The 22,578-nt window shown below is 38.8% G+C and overlaps 1 protein-coding gene across 7 annotated transcripts in view; it reads left to right on the forward strand.

Annotated features, from left to right (window-relative positions):
• The window catches only part of kirrel3b (kirre like nephrin family adhesion molecule 3b), a 587,440-nt gene that overhangs the window by 481,805 nt on the left and 83,057 nt on the right, over positions 1–22,578 (forward strand). For all 7 annotated transcript variants that reach the window (XM_061878745.1, XM_061878746.1, XM_061878749.1 and 4 more), the window contains exons 9-11: positions 14,345–14,493; positions 14,589–14,716; positions 22,056–22,182. In XM_061878745.1, coding sequence (XP_061734729.1) covers positions 14,345–14,493; positions 14,589–14,716; positions 22,056–22,182 — 404 coding nt within the window. The remainder of the gene's footprint in view (positions 1–14,344; positions 14,494–14,588; positions 14,717–22,055; positions 22,183–22,578) is intronic.

Below are 22,578 nucleotides of genomic sequence, written 5' to 3' on the forward strand. Positions count from 1 at the left end.
CCCTAAGAGACAAAAAATCATGTTGCGGCACAAATTTAGTTTTAACAAGTGGGACAAGTTTGAGGAGATGTTGACGGGGTGGGGGGGTTGGATGATGTCAATAATCAGAAAATATATTTTAGAATAACTGTGTGTCATTAGTGTGTGAATGCGTGTGTAAATGGATGAATAAGGAAATTGTGTCAAAGCGCTTTGAGTACCTTGAAGGTAGAAAAGCGCTATACAAATATAACCCATTTTTTTCTGAATAGTGGCAACATTTTGTCAAAATATCTGCTATGTTTTTGCTGAAAAATGCTTTGTTTGTTATAGTTTGTGTATTAACTTTTAGTGCAGGGGTCGGGAACCTTTTTGGCTGAGAGAGCCATGAAAGTCAAATATTTTAAAATGTATTTCCGTGAGAGCCATACAATATTTGTTTTAACACTGTATACAACTAATTCCGTGCATTTTTAAGTAAGATCAACATTTTTAGCGTATAATAATTATCTTATTCTTTTTGATAACATTGTTTTTCTGAAGCTAACCAATAATAAATCAAATAATTCTTACCATTAATGCGACTTCTTAAACAGGCAGGTAGAGAAACGGATGGATGAATTAAAATTCCTGAGAAACTTTTATATTTTGAACGTTATTTTTAACACTGTGATTACCAGCAGAATTATTCATTACTTTTCATGTTCAGCAATGTCAGCTAAGATTTATCTGAGAGCCAGATGCAGTCATCAAAAGAGCCACATCTGGCTCTAGAGCCAAAGGTTCCCTACCCCTGTTTTAGTGTGTGTTATTTGTAGTTATTTTTCATACCCGTCCCATGTTTTTAACGTTTTTGTTATTCATAACTAGCCAGCAACCCACCCCTTTTCACCCCAACCTTGTCAAAATTTCCCCAATCTTTTCACATTCATTTGTGCTCTGTTTTATAAGTCTAAGTATTATAGTTTTGATATATGGGGCGGGTTTTTAGTAATAACACGTTAAAAACATAAAGACCCTAAGAGACAAAAAAACATGTTGCGACACAAATTTAGTTTTAACAAGTGGGACAAGTTTGAGGAGATGTTGACAGGGTGGGGGGGTTGGATGATGTCAATAATCAGAAAATATATTTTAGAATAACTGTGTGCCATTAGTGTGTGAATGCGTGTGTGAATGGATTAATAAGGAAATTGTGTCAAAGCGCTTTGAGTACCTTGAAGGTAGAAAAGCGCTATACAAATATAACCCATTTTTTTCTGACTAGTGGCGACATTTCGTCAAAATGTCTGCTATGTTTTTGCTGAAAAATGTTTTGTTTGTTATAGTTTGTGTATTAACTTTTAGTGCAGGGGTCGGGAACCTTTTTGGCTGAGAGCCATGAAAGCCAAATATTTTAAAATGTATTTCCGTGAGAGCCATATAATATTTGTTTTAACACTGTATACAACTAATTCCGTGCATTTTTAAGTAAGATCAACATTTTTAGCGTATAATAATTATCTTATTCTTTTTGATAACATTGTTTTTCTGAAGCTAACCAATAATAAATCAAATAATTCTTACCATTAATGCGACTTCTTAAACAGGCAGGTAGAGAAACGGATGGATGAATTAAAATTCCTGAGAAACTTTTATATTTTGAACGTTATTTTTAACACTGTGATTACGAGCGGAATTATTCATTACTTTTCATGTTCAGCAATGTCAGCTAAGATTTATCTGAGAGCCAGATGCAGTCATCAAAAGTGCCACATCTGGCTCTAGAGCCAAAGGTTCCCTACCCCTGTTTTAGTGTGTGTTATTTGTAGTTATTTTTCATACCCGTCCCATGTTTTTAACGTTTTTGTTATTCATAACTAGCCAGCAACCCACCCCTTTTCTCCCCGACCTTGTCAAAATTTCCCCAATCTTTTCACATTCATTTGTGCCCTGTTTTATAAGTCTAAATATTATAGTTTTGATATGTGGGGCGGGTTTTTAGTAATAACACGTTAAAAACATAAAGACCCTAAGAGACAAAAAAACATGTTGCGGCACAAATTTAGTTTTAACAAGTGGGACAAGTTTGAGGAGATGTTGACGGGGTGGGGGGGGGGTTGGATGATGTCAATAATCAGAAAATGTATTTTAGAATAACTGTGTGCCATTAGTGTGTGAATGCGTGTGTGAATGGATGAATAAGGAAATTGTGTCAAAGCGCTTTGAGTACCTTGAAGGTAGAAAAGCGCTATACAAATATAACCCATTTTTTTCTGAATAGTGGCAACATTTTGTCAAAATATCTGCTATGTTTTTGCTGAAAAATGCTTTGTTTGTTATAGTTTGTGTATTAACTTTTAGTGCAGGGGTCGGGAACCTTTTTGGCAAGGAGAGCCATGAAAGCCAAATATTTTAAAATGTATTTCCATGAGAGCCATATAATATTTGTTTTAACACTGTATACAACTAATTGCGTGCATTTTTAAGTAAGATCAACATTTTTAGCGTATAATAATGATCTTATTCTTTTTGATAACATTGTTTTTCTGAAGCTAACCAATAATAAATCAAATAATGCTTACCATTAATGCGACTTCTTAAACAGGCAGGTAGAGAAACGGATGGATGAATTAAAATTCCTGAGAAAGTTTTATATTTTGAACGTTATTTTTAACACTGTGATTACGAGCGGAATTATTCATTACTTTTCATGTTCAGCAATGTCAGCTAAGATTTATCTGAGAGCCAGATGCAGTCATCAAAAGAACCACATCTGGCTCTAGAGCCAAAGGTTCCCTACCCCTGTTTTAGTGTGTGTTATTTGTAGTTATTTTTCATACCCGTCCCATGTTTTTAACGTTTTTGTTATTCATAACTAGCCAGCAACCCACCCCTTTTCACCCCAACCTTGTCAAAATTTCCCCAATCTTTTCACATTCATTTGTGCTCTGTTTTATAAGTCTAACTATTATAGTTTTGATATATGGGGCGGGTTTTTGGTAATAACACGTTAAAAAAAAAAAAAACCCTAAGAGACAAAAAAACATGTTGCGGCACAAATTTAGTTTTAACAAGTGGGACAAGTTTGAGGAGATGTTGACGGGGTGGGGGGGTTGGATGATGTCAATAATCAGAAAATATATTTTAGAATAACTGTGTGCCATTAGTGTGTGAATGCGTGTGTGAATGGATGAATAAGGAAATTGTGTCAAAGCGCTTTGAGTACCTTGAAGGTAGAAAAGCGCTATACAAATATAACCCATTTTTTTCTGACTAGTGGCGACATTTTGTCAAAATGTCTGCTATGTTTTTGCTGAAAAATGCTTTGTTTGTTATAGTTTGTGTATTAACTTTTAGTGCAGGGGTCGGGAACCTTTTTGGCTGAGAGAGCCATGAAAGCCAAATATTTTAAAATGTATTTCCGTGAGAGCCATATAATATTTGTTTTAACACTGTATACAACTAATTGCGTGCATTTTTAAGTAAGATCGACATTTTTAGCGTATAATAATTATCTTATTCTTTTTGATAACATTGTTTTTCTGAAGCTAACCAATAATAAATCAAATAATTCTTACCATTAATGCGACTTCTTAAACAGGCAGGTAGAGAAACGGACGGATGAATTAAAATTCCTGAGAAAGTTTTATATTTTGAACGTTATTTTTAACACTGTGATTACCAGCGGAATTATTCATTACTTTTCATGTTCAGCAATGTCAGCTAAGATTTATCTGAGAGCCAGATGCAGTCATCAAAAGAGCCACATCTGGCTTTAGAGCCATATGTTCCCTACCCCTGTTTTAGTGTGTGTTATTTGTAGTTATTTTTCATACCCGTCCCATGTTTTTAACGTTTTTGTTATTCATAACTAGCCAGCAACATACCCCTTTTCTCCCCGACCTTGTCAAAATTTCCCCAATCTTTTCGCATTCATTTCTGCTCTGTTTTATAAGTCTAACTATTATAGTTTTGATACATGGGGCGGGTTTTTAGTAATAACACGTTAAAAACATAAAGACCCTAAGAGACAAAAAATCATGTTGCGGCACAAATTTAGTTTTAACAAGTGGGACAAGTTTGAGGAGATGTTGACGGGGTGGGGGGGTTGGATGATGTCAATAATCAGAAAATATATTTTAGAATAACTGTGTGTCATTAGTGTGTGAATGCGTGTGTAAATGGATGAATAAGGAAATTGTGTCAAAGCGCTTTGAGTACCTTGAAGGTAGAAAAGCGCTATACAAATATAACCCATTTTTTTCTGACTAGTGGCAACATTTTGTCAAAATGTCTGCTATGTTTTTGCTGAAAAATGTTTTGTTTGTTATAGTTTGTGTATTAACTTTTAGTGCAGGGGTCGGGAACCTTTTTGGCTGAGAGAGCCATGAAAGCAAATATTTTAAAATGTATTTCCGTGAGAGCCATATAATATTTGTTTTAACACTGTATACAACTAATTGCGTGCATTTTTAAGTAAGATCAACATTTTTAGCGTATAATAATTATCTTATTCTTTTTGATAACATTATTTTTCTGAAGCTAACCAACAATAAATCAAATAATTCTTACCATTAATGCGACTTCTTAAACAGGCAGGTAGAGAAACGGATGGATGAATTAAAATTCCTGAGAAAGTTTTATATTTTGAACGTTATTTTTAACACTGTGATTACCAGCGGAATTATTCATTACTTTTCATGTTCAGCAATGTCAGCTAAGATTTATCTGAGAGCCAGATGCAGTCCTCAAAAGAGCCACACCTGGCTCTAGAGCCAAAGGTTCCCTACCCCTGCTTTAGTGTGTGTTATTTGTAGTTATTTTTCATACCCGTCCCATGTTTTTAACGTTTTTGTTATTCATAACTAGCCAGCAACCCACCCCTTTTCACCCCAACCTTGTCAAAATTTCCCCAATCTTTTCACATTCATTTGTGCTCTGTTTTATAAGTCTAACTATTATAGTTTTGATATATGGGGCGGGTTTTTAGTAATAACACGTTAAAAACATAAAGACCCTAAGAGACAAAAAAACATGTTGCGACACAAATTTAGTTTTAACAAGTGGGACAAGTTTGAGGAGATGTTGACGGGGTGTGGGGGTTGGATGATGTCAATAATCAGAAAATATATTTTAGAATAACTGTGTGCCATTAGTGTGTGAATGCGTGTGTGAATGGATTAATAAGGAAATTGTCTCAAAGCGCTTTGAGTACCTTGAAGGTACAAAAGCGCTATACAACTATAACCCATTTTTTTCTGACTAGTGGCGACATTTTGTCAAAATATCTGCTGTTTTTGCTGAAAAATGTTTTGTTTGTTATAGTTTTTGTATTAACTTTTAGTGTGTGTTATTTGTAGTTATTATTCATACCCATCCCATGTTTTTAACGTTTTTGTTACCCACCCCTTTTCATCCCCAAACTTGTCAAAATATCCCCAATCTTTTCGCATTCATTTGTGCTCTGTTTTATGTCTAACTATTATATTTTGATATATGGGGCGGGTTTTTAGTAATATCACGTTAAAAACATAAAAACCCTAATGGACAAAAAAATGTTGCGGAACAAATTGTCATCACCCGTTACCCGGGTCATGGCATGATTTATGTTTGGTAGTTTTTCTCTGTGTTAGTCTGTTTCCTGTTTACTGTCGGTTTCCATGGGCACTAATTCTCCTCACCTGTCTTAGTTTTGCAATTAGTGTTCCCACCAGGTGTTTTGGTTCATCACCTCCCTTTATAGTTTCCTGTCACCCAGCAACAGTTGCTGTGTCAATGTTTGCTGAAGGCAACATTTACATCCTCCTGTTTCTTCTCCTTGCAAGAGTAAGTTTGTACACACTAGCATTCCTCGTTTTTTTCACCTTTGGTGACATTTTGGTTTTGTTTAGCTCCACGCTTGTTAGCGTCCTCAGTTTGTATTTTGTTGATGCTGCTTTAATTATTTTAAAAATACTTCATCTTACCTCCACGCTACTCCAGCTTGCTTCCTGCGTTGCTGAGGAACACAACAATCGAAGCCATGCGCCCTCGAAGACGTAACACAAATTTAGTATTAAAAAGTGGGACAAGTTTGAGGAGATGTTGACGGGGTGGGGGGTTGGATGACGTCAATAATCAGAAAATGTATTTTAGAATAACTGTGTGCTTAGTGGCGTTGTCCCGCTAAAAGATGAACTGTCACCCTAATCCGGGTTCAAGCTCGCTCTAGGGCAGGGGTGTCAAACTCAAATACAGAGTGGGCCAAAATTTTAAACTGAACAAAGCCGCGGGCCAAGGTTTAACAAATTAACCTTTTGATAGGGACCCGAACAAGTTTTGCATTGAACATTAAACAAGCGAGACTTATATAACTTTATAGTGACATGTAAAATCGAGTTTCAAATAATACTAATAATTTAAAAATAGCAATGGCATATCAAATCAAATTGAATAGAAATTGAATGCCTCTTTTCTATTTGCAGCCTTCTCAGGTAAAAATCAGAATAAAATCAATCAATCAATCAATCAATGTTTATTTATATAGCCCCAAATCACAAATGTCTCAAAGGACTGCACAAATCATTACGACTACAACATCCTCGGAAGAACCCACAAAAGGGCAAGGAAAAGTCACACCCAGTGGGCAGGGAGAATTCACATCCAGTGGGACGCCAGTGACAATGCTGACTATGAGAAACCTTGGAGAGGACCTCAGATGTGGGCAACCCCCCCCCCCTCTAGGGGACCGAAAGCAATGGATGTCGAGCGGGTCTAACATGATATTGTGAAAGTTCAATCCATAGTGGCTCCAACACAGCCGCGAGAGTTCAGTTCAAGCGGATCCAAGACAGCAGCGAGAGTCCCGTCCACAGGAGACCAACTCAAGCGGAGGCGGATCAGCAGCGTAGAGATGTCCCCAACCGATACAGGCGAGCGGTCCATCCTGGGTCCCGACGAGCGGTCCATCCTGGGTCTCGACTCTGGACAGCCAGTACTTCATCCATGGTCATCGGACCGGACCCCCTCCACAAGGGGGGGGGGGGACATAGGAGAAAGAAAAGAAGCGGCAGATCAACTGGTCTAAAAAGGAGGTCTATTTAAAGGCTAGAGTATACAGATGAGTTTTAAGGTGAGACTTAAATGCTTCTACTGAGGTAGCATCTCGAACTGTTACCACAGGCTAATAATACATTTGTATATTGTAGCGTCCAGGAAGAGGTAGTGCTGCAAGGGGTTCTGTGCATTTGTTCTGTTGTGTTTATGTTGTGTTACAGTGCAGATGTTCTCCCGAAATGTGCTTGTCATTCTCGTTTAATGTTGGTTCACAGTGTGGCGCATATTTGTAACAGTCTTAAAGTTGTTTATACGGCCACCCTCAGTGTGACCTGTATGGCTGTTTACCAAGCTTGCATTGCATTAGCTTGTGTGTGTGTGTGTGTGTAAAAGCCACATATATCATGTGACTAGGCCGGCACACTGTTTCTACGTAGGAAAAGCGGACATGACGAAAGGTTTTAGAGGACGCTTGAGGCAGTGCCTTTAAGGCACGTCCCCAACAATGTTGTCCAGGTGGGAATCGGGAGAAATTTGGGAGAATGGTTGCCCCCCTGGTGATTTTCGGGAGGGGCACTGAAATTTGGGAGTCTCCTTGGAAAGTCGGGGGTGAGTGTTAGCAAGTATGAGTATTAGCGGTGAATGCGGTGTTACAGCTACACCGCCGCTGTATAATACCAGCGGGCCAGCTCTAATGTTAATTTGATATTGCCTCAAGGGCCAAATGAAAATACACGGCGGGCCAAATTTGGCTTGAGGGTCAGAGTTTGACACCCCTGCTCTAGGGCAAGTTTTCATCCATGATGTCTTTGTACATTGCTGCATTTATCTATCCCTTTATCATGACCAGTCTCCCAGTTCCTGCCGTTGAAAAACATCATGATACTGCCACCACCATGTTTGACTGTAGGGATGGTATTGGCTTGGTGATGAGCAATGCGTGGTTTCCTCCAAACATGATGTCTGGCATTCAAGCCAAAGACTTCATTTTTTCTCTAAAAAGCCCAGATTGTTTTGTTTCTCAAGGTGTGAAAGTCTTTCAGGTGCATTTTGGCAATTGTTTTTACCAAGAAATGGTTTCCGTCTGGCCACTATACCATACAGGCCTGATTGGTGGTTTGCTGCAGGGATGGTTGTCCTTCTGGAAGGTTCTCTTCCCTCCTCAGAGGAATGATGTAGCTCTAACAGAGTGACCAACAGGTTCTTGGTCACCTCCCTGACTAGGGACTTTCTCCATCGATCGCTCAGTTTAGACGACCAGCCAGATCTACAAAGAAAAAGACCTGCTGGTCTCCAAACGTCTTCCATTTACGGACGAATGAGGCCATTGTGCTCATTGGGACCTTTGAAGGTTGCAGATATTTTCCTGTAACATTACCCAGATTTGTGCCGCCAAATAATCCTGTGTCGGATGTCTACAGACAAATCCTTCCACTCCATTCTCGGTTTGTGCGTTGCCAAATGTCAAATGTGGGACCTTACGTATAGACGGGTGTGTAACCTACTCAGAGGCCTAGTGGTTAGAGTGTCCGCCCTGAGATCGGTAGGTTGTGAGTTATAACCCCGGCCGAGTCATACCAAAGACTGTAAAAATGGGACCCATTACCTCCTTGCTTAGCACTCAGCATCAAGGGTTGGAGTTGCGGGTTAAATCACCAAAATAATTCCAGAGCGCTGCCATCGCTGCTGCGGACTGCTCCCCTCACCTCCCAGGGGGTGGAACAAAGCCGATGGGTCAAATGCAGAGGACAAATTTCACCACACCTAGTGTGTGCGTGACAATCATTTAACTTTCTAAATCATGTCCAACCAACTGAATTCACCGCAGCTGGACTCCAATTAAGCTGTAGAAACATCTCAAGGATGTTCAGTTACAGTGGGGCAAAAAAGTATTTAGTCAGCCACCGATTGTGCAAGTTCTCCAACTTAAAATGATGACAGAGGTCTGTAATTTTCATCATAGGTACATTTCAACTGTGAGAGACAGAATGTGGAATAAAAATTCCAGGAATTTACATTGTAGGAATTTTAAATAATTTATTTATAAATTATGGTGGAAAGTTCTGTTTTGGTTTCATCTGACCACATGACATTCTCCCAAACTTCTGCTGTATTATCCATGTATCCATTTTGGTATAAACTCAACTTGTCGTGTTTGGAGGACGAAGAATACTGAGTTGCTTCCCAAGAACACCATACCTACTGTGAAGCACGGGGTTGGAAACATCATGCCTTGGGGCTGTTTTTCTGCTAAGGGGACAGGACCATTGATCCGTGTTAAGGAAAGAATGAATGGGGCCATGTATCGTGAGATTTTGAGCCAAAACCCCCTTCCATCAGCGAGAGCTTTGAATGGTTGACCAAATACTTATTTTCCACCATAATTTACAAATAAATTCTTTAAAAATCCTACAATGTGAATTCCTGGATTTGTTTTTTACATTCTGTCTCCCACAGTTGAAGTGTACCTATGATGAAAATTACAGACCTCAGTCATCATTTTAAGTGGGAGAACTTGCACAATCGGTGGCTGACTAAATACTTTTTGCCCCACTGTAAAACAGGATGCACCTGTTCTCCCTTTTGAGCTTCATGGCAAAGGCTGTGAATACGTATGTACATGTTATTTCTTAGTTATCTATTTTTAATACATTTGTAAACATCTCCCAGAAAAAATATTTTCACATTGTCATTTTGGGGTGTAGTGTGTGGACTTTTAGAGACAAAAAAAAAATGTATTACATTTCGGAATAAGGCTGTAACATAAAAAAAATGTGAGATAAGTGAAGCTTTCTGGATGCACTGTATTTGCAATTATAAGTGAGGCCAACTTCACACAGGTTAAAAGGGATGCCGATAAAATACGAATAATTAACAAGTGTGAAAGGGAAAAGCAGGCAAGGTGGGAATATCTTCATTTTTATGTGTAGCACAGCTAACTGGGATGCATCCAACTCAACACACCTCTGATGAAGACACAGGGGCTTTTTTTTACAGACGTAAACAAGAAGCCGCTAGAGACCGGAGAGAGTCGTAAACAAAGAAAATCAGGTCCCATGTCTGCGGCGTACAACTGTGCACCAAGGCGTCAACACGAGCTCCTTTTATTTGCATGCCCTGCTCTAGATAGATTATTAGGCTGGTTGGGATTCTGAGGCCTTGTTGTGCTAAATTGATTTGAACTGACCCCACTTCTGCAAGACATCCCACACCCAGCTTAATAACAAATGCAAACAGTCTGAATAGAGCAAATTGCTGCTAGAGATTTTACGGATCCTCTCTCGCACCCTTTTGCCTGCATATCAAGGTGCACCACCTAAATAGCAATTTAGTTCCTGCTCTAAAAAAATACAGTAATCTCGGTAACCGTACTATCAGTGGAATATAATGAATTTGTCAAGGAGGACACATGATTTACCATGAATTGATTAACGTGGACCCCGACTTAAAAAAGTTGAAAACTTAAGGTGTTACCATTTAGTGGTCAATCGTACGGAATATGTACTGCACTGTGCAATCTACTAATACATGTTTCAATCAATCAATAAATGATAAAGTGATTTCCGTACTATAGAGCACACCTAAATGTAAGCCGCACCCACCTTTTTTTTTAGAATAATTGTATTTTGTCACACGGTCCCTATATGTACACGTTATATTTATTAGTTGCAGGTGTACACATTGAAATTTTAGCTACGTACACATACACTCTTGTGTTCATTCAAAAATTTAACAAAATAATACAGTAAGTAGTCAACCAGAAAAGTCATTGAGTCTTTGTCCTTTTCCTACTAGTCTGCAATTCGGCCTTTTGTGGCCGATTGGTTGATTTCCGTTCCTTACGGCGACTGTTTTTATTTTATTTTAAAAACTGGTTCGATTGTCTTCAGCTTTGGGGCTGTGTTGTGTGCAATTTGTTGTTTCTGCCATACGACGAAGGTGATGCCACAACACGCTAAATGGCTGACTGAATGATTGTGTGAGCTTGTTTGATTTAAAGTGAACAATTTAATTGGTCCATCGTGACCTGTTCCACAATTTCTTTGGTTTAATTGGACAAGGCTACAATTATCGGTGGCATGTGAAGCAGTAGCATTGTGTAAACCAGAGGGTTTAAGGCTTACAGACAGCATATTACAGTGCTGATCTTTATAAAATAGTTGATTGAGGGGCTGTTAAAAAAGTTGAAAACTTAAGGTTTTACCATTTAGTGGTCAATCGTACGGAATATGTACTGCACTGTGCAATCTACTAATACAAATTTCAATCAATCAATGATAAAGTGTTATCTACCATGATTTCCGTACTACAGAGCACACCTAAATGTAAGCCGCACCCACCTATTTTTTTAGAATAATTGTATTTTGTCACACGGTCCCTATATGTACACGTTATATTTATTAGTTGCAGGTGTACACATTGAAATTTTAGCTACGTACACATACACTCTTGTGTTCATTCACAAATTTAACAAAATAATACAGTAAGTAGTCAACCAGAAAAGTCATTGAGTCTTTGTCCTTTTCCTACTAGTCTGCAATTCGGCCTTTTGTGGCCGATTGGTTGATTTCCGTTCCTTACGGCGACTGTTTTTATTTTATTTTAACAACCGGTTCGATTGTCTTCAGCTTTGGGGCTGTGTTGTGTGCAATTTGTTGTTTCTGCCATACGACGAGGGTGAGGCCACAATACGCTAAATGGCTGACTGAATGATTGTGGGAGCTTGTTTGATTTAAAGTGAACAATTTAATTTGTCCACCGTGAACTGTTCCATAATTTCTTTGGTTTAATTGGACAAGGCTACAATTATTGGTGGCATGCGAAGCAGTAGCATTGTGTAAACCAGAGGGTTTAAGGCTTACATACATTATATTGCAGTGCTGATCTTTATAAAATAGTTGATTGAGGGGCTGTTAAAAAAGTTGAAAACTTAAGGTTTTACCATTTAGTGGTCAATCGTACGGAATATGTACTGCACTGTGCAATCTACTAATACAAATTTCAATCAATCAATGATAAAGTGTTATCTACCGTGATTTCCGTACTACAGAGCACACCTAAATGTAAGCCGCACCCACCTATTTTTTTAGAATAATTGTATTTTGTCACACGGTCCCTATATGTACACGTTATATTTATTAGTTGCAGGTGTACACATTGAAATTTTAGCTACATACACATACACTCTTGTGTTCATTCACAAATTTAACAAAATAAAACAGTAAGTAGTCAACCAGAAAAGTCATTGAGTCTTTGTCCTTTTCCTACTAGTCTGCAATTCGGCCTTTTGTGGCCGATTGGTTGATTTCCGTTCCTTACGGCGACTGTTTTTATTTTATTTTAACAACCGGTTCGATTGTCTTCAGCTTTGGGGCTGTGTTGTGTGCAATTTGTTGTTTCTGCCATACGACGAAGGTGAGGCCACAACACGCTAAATGGCTGACTGAATGATTGTCTGAGCTTGTTTTATTTAAAGTGAACATTTTAATTGGTCCACCGTGACCTGTTCCATAATTTCTTTGGTTTAATTGGACAAGGCTACAATTATTGGTGGCATGCGAAGCAGTAGCATTGTGTAAACCAGAGGGTTTAAGGCTTTCAGACAGAATATTACAGTGCTTATCTTTATGAAATAGTTGATTAAAAAGTTTATTCCTAGATTGTATTTAACATTGTACAATAAATAAATGATTTGGACAGCTTTCAATTTATCCAAATATTGCAATTTCTACTCACCATGTTCTTGTATTTTTGAGATCTTTGAATTTTTCGATATTTGCACTTTCCACAAGAAAATCTCAGACTTTCCACTCACAGTAATTTGTGGCGTGGCTGTCATCGACAATTATTCCCATCAACATCCTTATCAGGGTCATTATTTCCTCACATGAAATTGTATCATAATAATTATTCTAATCAGCAGTTTTGCATAAACGTCAGTAAGATGATACATAATTCAGCCATGCGCTGTGAATCAACAGTTAATTATCTCTTGACATGATTCTCCCATTCGCAAATATTTTCCGTTAATTAAACGTGTAGTTACACCTACAAAGCATGTATATTTCGTCATCCATGATACACACACATTATTAGAGATTGGCAAGACCTGGGGTGAAAAAGACAAGTTAGTACTGATTTTGTCAAAAAAAAAAATAAACAAGACACCTAAGAGACGTGCAACTGCCAAAGAGAAAATTGTATCAAAATAAATAATAAAAAAATCCTGTGAAGTCCAATTAAAATCCTGCTCCACTTTACTTGGTGATTGAATGAGTAATCTCTTCGTATACAAATGATAGCATTTCAATCAAGCATGGGCCCAGTTTAGTCATGGAAAACAATTGAGTTCTCTATTCCGTGAAGTCTCTGTGCCTCTTAGTACTGGTAGTTTATTTAAAAATTATACCATTGTCTTTGTTACTGCTTGCATCTACGGTATCAAGCCGGCGTTAATGCACAATGAGTCCATTGTGCAGGATGAAACAATTCATTTTTAATTGTTTTAGCAATAGTCAAATTCAAAAGCATGACGTACTTAACCCTAAATTGTGTATTCCCTGTTAATGCACTATTCTCTCTAAAGTCAAAGCCATTTTTGCTCATACGGTAAATACGACAGTGCTACTACATATTTATTTCTGATATTTGCCTACTCATATAAGCAGTGGTACTTCAGATTCTGATATTCTATTAGGTTGACGACTCAATCGTAAAAGTGAATTATTTTTTCCATAAATAATTTAAATCCAATAAATCTGTTCCAGACACACAAAACACATGTTTACAAAGATTAATTATAATTTTACATGCAGAAAACAATGTAAAATGCAATAGGGATGTAACACCATTAAAATCTCAAGGTATGATAAAGCCAGCTGTCTGTTGGTAGATAAACCGGCAAAATGCTGACCATTTACGAAACTTCCGAAACAACTCCAACCAAATTGTAGGGTTAGTTAAAAAAAATATCATGGGCTCCACTCCATCACTGACTCGCATCAGCTGTCACTCGTATTAACTCTAGCTGCCAATCTTCACAGGTGGCAGTGGGGTGCTACCCATACTACTCCGTCAGTTGTTGTTTTTTTTTTCTTATACACTCTCTGCCTGGCTTTTATGGAAAACGTTCCATCTGCTTGTAGCCGCCAGGGACTATGTCACACCATGCAGGGCTGCCACAAAGAAATGCTGAAGCCAGCGCTGTAAAAAAAAAAATAATAAGAAAAAAATCTGCCCAGAGAATGATGATTTATTCACACAAAGAAAGAAAGCTAAAAAAAATGCATTAAATCCTTGATTTTTTTTTTTTTCGTTTTTCCTCTCTGCCTTTAAATCCTCTCACCAGGTGGGCCAAAGGGGGAAGCATCATAAAGGAGGTCTCTGGAGACACGTACGAGGTGATTGTGGACCACTCCTTCTTTACGGAGCCTGTTTCCTGTGAGGTGACCAATCAACTGGGCAGGACTAACGTCAGCCGCAATGTTGATGTCTACTGTGAGTCTTGTTATTACCGCCCACAAAAAAAAAAAAAACACCATCATTTTTTTTTAAAGCGCGTGTATGAATTTCCTTGACTTATGTCTCAACAGTCGGGCCTCGCATGGCTGCAGAGCCGCAGTCGCTGCAGGTGGACCTGGGATCTGATGCCGTGTTCAACTGTGCTTGGACTGGAAATCCCTCTCTTACCATAGTGTGGATGAAGAGGGGCTCTGGAGTGGTTAGTGCATTTATTTACATATACAGTGGAACCTTTATAATTATCCATCCATCCATCCATCATCTTCCGCTTATCCGAGGTCGGGTCGCGGGGGCAGCAGCCTAAGCACGGAAGCCCAGACTTCCCTATCTCCAGCCACTTCGTCTAGCTCTTCCCGGGGGATCCCGAGGCGTTCCCAGGCCAGCCGGGAGAAATAGTCTTCCCAATGTGTCCTGGGTCTTCCCCGTGGTCTCCTACCGGTTGGACGTGCCCTAAACACCTCCCTAGGGAGGCGTTCGGGTGGCATCCTGACCAGATGCCCGAACCACCTCATCTGGCTCCTCTCGATGTGAAGGAGCAGCGGCTTTACGTTGAGCTCCTCCCGGATGGGAGAGTTTCTCACCCTATCTCTAAGGGAGAGCCCCGCCACCCGGCGGAGGAAACTCATTTCGGCCGCTTGTACCCGTGATCTTATCCTTTCGGTCATGACCCAAAGCTCATGACCATAGGTGAGGATGGGAATGTAGATTGACCGGTAAATTGAGAGCTTTGCCTTCCGGCTCAGCTCCTTCTTCACCACAACGGATCGATACAACTTCCGCATTACTGAAGACGCCGCACCGATCCGATCCGATCCTTTATAATTAGTAAGGCCCCTAATTAAATCATAAAAATAATAACACTTTTAGTTCGGCATAAGAATAAACCTAATAAAGCATCACTTATATTATGATTTGTATTATAAGTGCATGTACTGGGGGTTAAGCCCAGCCCCTGTCTTCAAAAACTCTGTTTTCAAACTTTAATCAGGGTTCGTGAATGCACCACGATTACCTCGCACTGAAATTTAAGCCACACCCACTATATTTTGGAATAAATAAATATTTTGCATATCAATCGTACCGAACGGTTAATCGCATATATATACCATTACAAAATATTTTGTAAGTTTTATTTCCAAAAAGTGCCTGTCACATGGCAGCAAAACAGCTGATCAAACAAAACAGAAGTCATCGTTGATTAATCCCGTGTTTAGTCAGAAATGGAGTGCAGTTGTTGGCAAGAATGAGCAGAGGTTGTGTCATGTATGATGTCTTTTTATCTGCGATCGGTATAGCTCGTTTGGTAGAGTGGCCGTGCCAGCAACTTGAGGGTTCCAGGTTCGATTCCCGCTTTCGCCATCCTAGTCACTGCCGTTGTGTCCTTGGGCAAGACGCGTTACCCACCTGCTCCCAGTGCCACCCACACTGGTTTAAGTGTAACTTAGATATTGGGTTTCACTATGTAAAGCGCTTTGAGTCACTAGAGAAAAGCGCTATATAAATATAATTCACTTCACGTCTGTGATGTGTGATGTTTATTGTCTGAATACATCAGTGAAAATTAATTCCCCCACGGGGACCAATAAAACTAAATATACAAATACAAATAAAAAAACAAAATCTCAGCTGCTACATAAGGGCCTTGTTTTGTGTGGCCCCTAAACAAGACCTGGGTCCTAAATATTACCTTTTTACATCTTAAACTTAAAAGCCTACTGGTTTTCTTATTTAAACGGGGATAGCAGGTCCATTCTATGTGTCATACTTGATCATTTCGCGATATTGCCATATTTTTGCCGAAAGGATTTAGTAGAGAACATCGACGATAAAGTTCGCAACTTTTGATGGTGATAAAAAAGCCTTGCCTTTACCGGAAGTCGCAGACGATGACGTCACAAGGGTGAGGAATCGTCACATCCTCACATTGTTTGTAATGGGAGCCTCCAGCAGCAAGAGCTATTCGGACCGAGAAAACGACAATTTCCCCATTAATTTGAGCGAGGATGAAAGATTCGTGGATGATGATATTGATAGCAAAGGACAAGAAAATAAATAAAGTTAAAAAAAAAGGCGATTGCATTGGGACGGATTCAGATGTTTTTAGACACATTTATTAAGATCATTCTTGGAAATCCCTTATCTTTTTATTGTGTTGCTAGTGTTTTAGTGAGATTAAATGTGTCCAGTTTCTGAGGGAAGTCGACGGCAGCTGCATGGACGGCGCAAGCTCAGCTGATCTCCGGGAAGAGGCGACTTTTTACCACAATTTTCTCACCGAAACCTGCCGGTTGACTAGTGGTCGGGAACCATGTTCGCTTGACCGCTCTTATCCATAGTAAAGCTTCACCTCCGGGAATTTTAAACAAGGAATCACCGTGTGTTTGTGTGGCTAAAGGCCAAAGCTTCCCAACTCCATCTTTCTACTTTGACTTCTCCATTATTGATTGAAAAAATTGCAAAAGATTCAGCAACACAGATGTCCAGAATACTGTTTAATTGCGCGATGAAAAGAGGCGACTTTTAGCCGCAAATGGTGCTGCCTGACAGTCCATGATGTCACGTGCACGCGGCGTCATTCCGCAACGTTTTTAACAAAACCTCTGCGGGAAATTTAAAATTGCAATTTAGTAAACTAAAAAGGCCGTATTGGCATGTGTTGCAATGTTAATATTTCATCATTGATATATAAAGTATCAGACTGCGTGGTCGGTAATAGTGGGTTTCAGTAGGCCTTTAACCTTCCCGCCCAACATGCACACACTCATTCTACCATGAATTGATTAACGTGGGCCCCGACTTAAACAAGTTGAAAAACTTATCCGGGTGTTACCATTTAGTGGTCAATTTTACGGAATTTGTACTGTACTGTGTAATCTACTAATAACTAATAAAAGTCTCAATCAAAAAAACTCAGTATACACACACTTAAAAACTAATTATTGACTTATTTGGTCAAAACTGGCTTTTTAAAAGTGACCCTTTACGTCATAGTATAACATAGAGATTAGCTGATTCATGCATAAGTACCATTAGTGGATAAGAATAAACCTAATAAAGCATCACTTACATTATGATTTATATTATAAGTGCATGTACTGGGGGTTAAACCCAGCCCCTGTCTTCAAAAACTCTGTTTTCAAACTGTAATCAGGGTTCGTGAATGCACCACGATTACCTCGCACTGAAATTTAAGCCACACCCACTAAATTTGGGAATAAATAAATATTTTGCATATCAATCGCACCGAACGGTTAATCGCATATATTTACCATTACAAAATATTTTGTAAGTTTTATTTCCAAAAAGTGCCTGTCACATGGCAGCAAAACAGCTGATCAAACAAAACAGAAGTCATCGTCATGGACCCACTAGCGACGGAAGTTAGCTCTCTTATCTAAACAGACTAAAAAACTACGCAGTGACGTTTTGGCGAATTAACAAAATGGAAACAATACAAAAAGTGCCAAAGTAAGTAAATAATACTAACACAGACACTTGTAAACGTGTTAGCTTTTTTACTAATGCTAATGACGCTAGCTTTATTACATTTTGATAGCACTTACAAATATGCATGAAAACAATCAATGATGAGGGTTCCTTAAAGCTACTAGAATTTCGTACTTTACAGGCTATTGAGTGCACCGGAATTTGAGCCGGACCCATCAAATTTTAGAATAAATAAATATTTTTACATATCAATCGTTCCGGACGGTTAATCGCATGTATATACCGGTACGAAAGATTTTGTAACATTTATCTACATACCTAAGTTATTTCCAAAAAGTGCCTGTCACACGGCAGCAAAACGGTGAAACAAACAAAACAGAAGTCATCATCATGGACCCACTAGCTGCGGATGGTAGCTCTCATATCAAAACAGACTAAATAACTAAACAGTGACGTTTTTGGTGAATTTACAAAACGGAAACAATACAAAAAGAATGCCAAAGTAAGTAAATACTACTAACATAGACAATTCTAAACGTGTTAGCGTTTTCACTAATGCTAATGATGCTAACTTGAGTACATTATGATAGCACCCACAAATAAAGTACAATCTATCTATCTATATGCATGAAAACAATCAATGATCAGGGTTCCTTAAAGCTACTACAATTTCATACTTTACGGGCTATTGAGCGCACCAGAATTTGAGCCGCACTCATCAAATTTTAGAATAAATAAATATTTTTACATATCAATTGCACCGGATGGTTAATCGCATTTATATACCGGTACGAAAGATGTTGTAATTTTTATTTATATACCTAAGTTATTTCCAAAAAGTGCCTGTCACACGGCAGCAAAACGGCCGATCAAACAAAACAGAAGTCATCATCATGGACCCACTAGCTGTAGATGGTAGCTCTCATATCAAAACAGACTAAATAACTAAACAGGGATGTTTTGGTGAATTTACAAAACGGAAACAATACAAAAACAATTCCAAAGTAAGCAAATACTACTAAAATAGACAATTCTAAACGTGTTAGCGTTTTCACTAATGCTAACGACGCTAACTTGAGTACATTACGATAGCACCCACAAATATGCATGAAAACAATCAATGATCAGGGTTCCTTAAAAGCACTACAATTACCATACTTTATGGGCTATTGAGCGCACCGGAATTTGAGCCGCACTCATCAAATTTTAGAATATATAAATATTTTTACATATCAATTCCACCGGATGGTTAATCGCGTTTATATACCGGTACGAAAGATTTTGTAATTTTTATTTATATACCTAAGTTATTTCCAAAAAGTGCCTGTCACACGGCAGCAAAACGGCTGATCAAACAAAACAGAAGTCATCATCATGGACCCACTAGCTGTAGATGGTAGCTCTCATATCAAAACAGACTAAATAACTAAACAGTGACGTTTTGGTGAATTTACAAAATGGAAACAATACAAAAACAATTCCAAAGTAAGTAAATACTACTAACATAGACAATTGTAAACGTGTTAGCGTTTTCACTAATGCTAACAACGCTAGCTTGATTACATTATGATGGCACCTACAAATATGCATGAAAACAATCAATGGGACAGTTTCTCAAAGATTTTATTTTTTTTATACTGTAAAACTTACAAACGTTCCTCAGAGTGATGAATGAAGAATCCTTTTGACCAGAAAGGCCATAGAACATTTTTAGACAAAACGGGATATACTTCTGGTTTACGGCGCAAAACAGGAAATTTCACTGCAAACTGCAGCATCTGCAGTAAGCAAACTCCTCCAAAAGATGGCGCCATAGCGCAAACTAACACACCTTTTTAAGAAAACTATTTATCAATACAAAACATAATGGTCGTTAGCGAATGAAATTTCATAAATTAGCCGCACTGTTTTACAAGCTGCAGGGCTCCAAGCGTTGGAAAAAATGTTGCCGCTTATAGTCTGAAACATACGGTATGTACAATTGGGTGCAAAAGTGAAATTTATATATACTTTTGTGTATTCCTGCCACAAACATATTTATCATAATTTACCTTTTTTTCTATCACTTCATCCTTGATCCAAAATGTTGGTGCTGAACATAAATGCACAAAAGTGAGCTTTAATGATATTATGACATCTGTGTTGTGTGAACAGTGGAATGTTCCAAACTAGCTTTGCCCCCCTCCCCAACCCCCCAGAAGGAATTCATATGTTTTAAAACGGGGTATAAGTTGTGTTACACATTCCTGATTTGATTCAAACAACCTTATTATTGAACTTTGACATCAAAATGTATTTCATCTTAACTTTTATGATGTCGTCTTTTATAACTGAGGGACTTAAATGAAAGAAAAAAAAATCTAATCTTTACAACAGCTCAGTCAAGGCAAAGCAAACTGTAACCTGCTACCCAAAAATATACCATATTTTTTCTAAAAAAAAAAAGGAGAAATATAATCTTAGAGAAAAATGTAATTCAAAACATTTGTATGCACATACAGCATTTAAGACGGTCAGAATGTGGAATTAAATTATGGGATGGATTAAGCAAAGCAATCAAACAATGTAATAATCTGATCCACTTTAAGAAACTCTTCAAACTTAAAGTGTTTACAAAGTACAAAGAAGAAAAACCATGATAAGCATTCTGAATGTATTCCATCCATTCATTCATTCATTCTCAAAATAATCTTACTCATCTCATCATATGAAATACAACTTACTTCACCAATTATTATTTAATTTATTTATTTTTATTGTGATTACTTATGGAGTGTATTGTGAATAAATTGAGAACAGGAAGTCCATCCATCCATTTTCTACCCCTTATTCCCTTTTGGGGTCTCAGGGGGCGCTGGCGCCTATTTCAGCTACACTCGGGCGGAAGGCGGGGTACACCCTGGACAAGTCGCCACCTCACCGCAGAGAACAGGAAGTGAACAAACGTTTTAGCAACTGTTATGTAAAAAGAAAGGGGTAGGATTAAATAAGATCTGCTTCTTCCTACTCCTTTTCGAACATGTTGAAAAGGGAAACTTGGAAATGGTGATGTATCGTGTTGTATGCATGCATGTTCGAAAAAAAAACTCAAACTCAACTCAAGGTCATGTGGCGCCGTCAGTGTTTGTGGCCTTAAACAACCGCATAGAGTGTTTATGCCGCGGGCCGGCCCTGGCAACACAAAGTGCCTTTTCAAACAGGAGTTCAGAACATCCAGAAAGAGATCCCCTCTGAAAAACAATTGTTTAATTCCCACCCCCCCAAAGTTTTGTATCACAATTGTGCCTGACGGGACTCAATTTTAAACGCTGTTAGTTATGGTAAATGGGTTATACTCGTAAAGCGCTTTTCTACCTTCAAGGTACTCAAAGCCCTTTGACATTATTTCCACATTCACCCATTCACACGCACATTTACACACTGATGGCGGGAGCTGCCATGCAAGGCGCTAACTACGACCCATCAGGAGCAAGGGTGAAGTGTCTTGCTCAAGGACACAACTGACATGACGAGGTTGGTAGAAGGTGGAGATTGAACCAGGAACCCTCAGATTGCTGGCACAGCCACTCTTCCAACCGCGCCACTCTGTCCCCATAGTTGTCCCGCAAGTGTAAAAAGAAGCTAAGCACAATACAACAGAAATAACATAACACCACATTAATATAGCTACAAAGTGCATGTGGTGATGTTGTAATGCTTTGAGTTGTGTGTTTGTAAAACAGCCAAAGAAAAAGCAAAACACACTCATCTCCTCTAAGTTGTGTGTGACTGGACAGGCATACTTTCCTCCAAATGTATGAAATATTCTCATCCATGTCTATGACCACATGCTATTTATTCAGTCGATTTGATCATTCCACCTTTCCTTTTACGCCAGGCCAACGTGAAGCCCCCCTTTTTATTCCATTGAGCTCAGATCCCAAATTGGATTTTAATAATTGAGAAGAGGTGCCCTTTATAATGTCCAATGGCCGTCATGCTGCCATCCACCCCCCGCCCCCCTCTTTGTAATTTCGCTTTATTACTATTTCATATTTCAACGTGCCTCATGTATTGACATTGCATTTTATTTATATTTCTTCTCGTCACAGGTTCTCAGCAACGAGAACCTCTTGACGCTGAAATCCGTGCGGCAGGAGGATGCTGGGAAATATGTTTGCCGGGCCGTGGTCCCGAGAGTCGGCGCCGGAGAGAAAGAAGTTTCTCTCACTGTCAACGGTAAGATTTTTTTTGTTGTTCATCCAGTAGTGAAGGGTTTCATATGGCCCTGGATCTTGTGAGAGAGAAAAAAATCATTTTGGCAATGCAGTCTGCTGAAAATGATGGAAAGCGCCACTATACATGTAAACTGACGCTGTGGTCAAAGTTGGATTTGCCACAAAACCTATTTTAAGATATTCAACACTCTACTGCTGTCTGGTGGCTAAAGTGGATCGTGCCCCCCCCCCCCCCCCCCAATATATCACGTTTCAGGTGTTAGGTAAACCGCGACAAATGGTGTCTTGTGCATCCCATTTTATCTGTACATATCCATCACAACAAAAAGGAGAATGTGTGGTCGTTGTGGGGGCGGGTGGTCACCATGGCCGGCTAATAAATGTCTTGCCCCCTCAA

Source organism: Nerophis ophidion, linkage group LG18, assembly GCF_033978795.1.
Source record: "Nerophis ophidion isolate RoL-2023_Sa linkage group LG18, RoL_Noph_v1.0, whole genome shotgun sequence".
Lineage (NCBI taxonomy): Eukaryota > Metazoa > Chordata > Actinopteri > Syngnathiformes > Syngnathidae > Nerophis > Nerophis ophidion.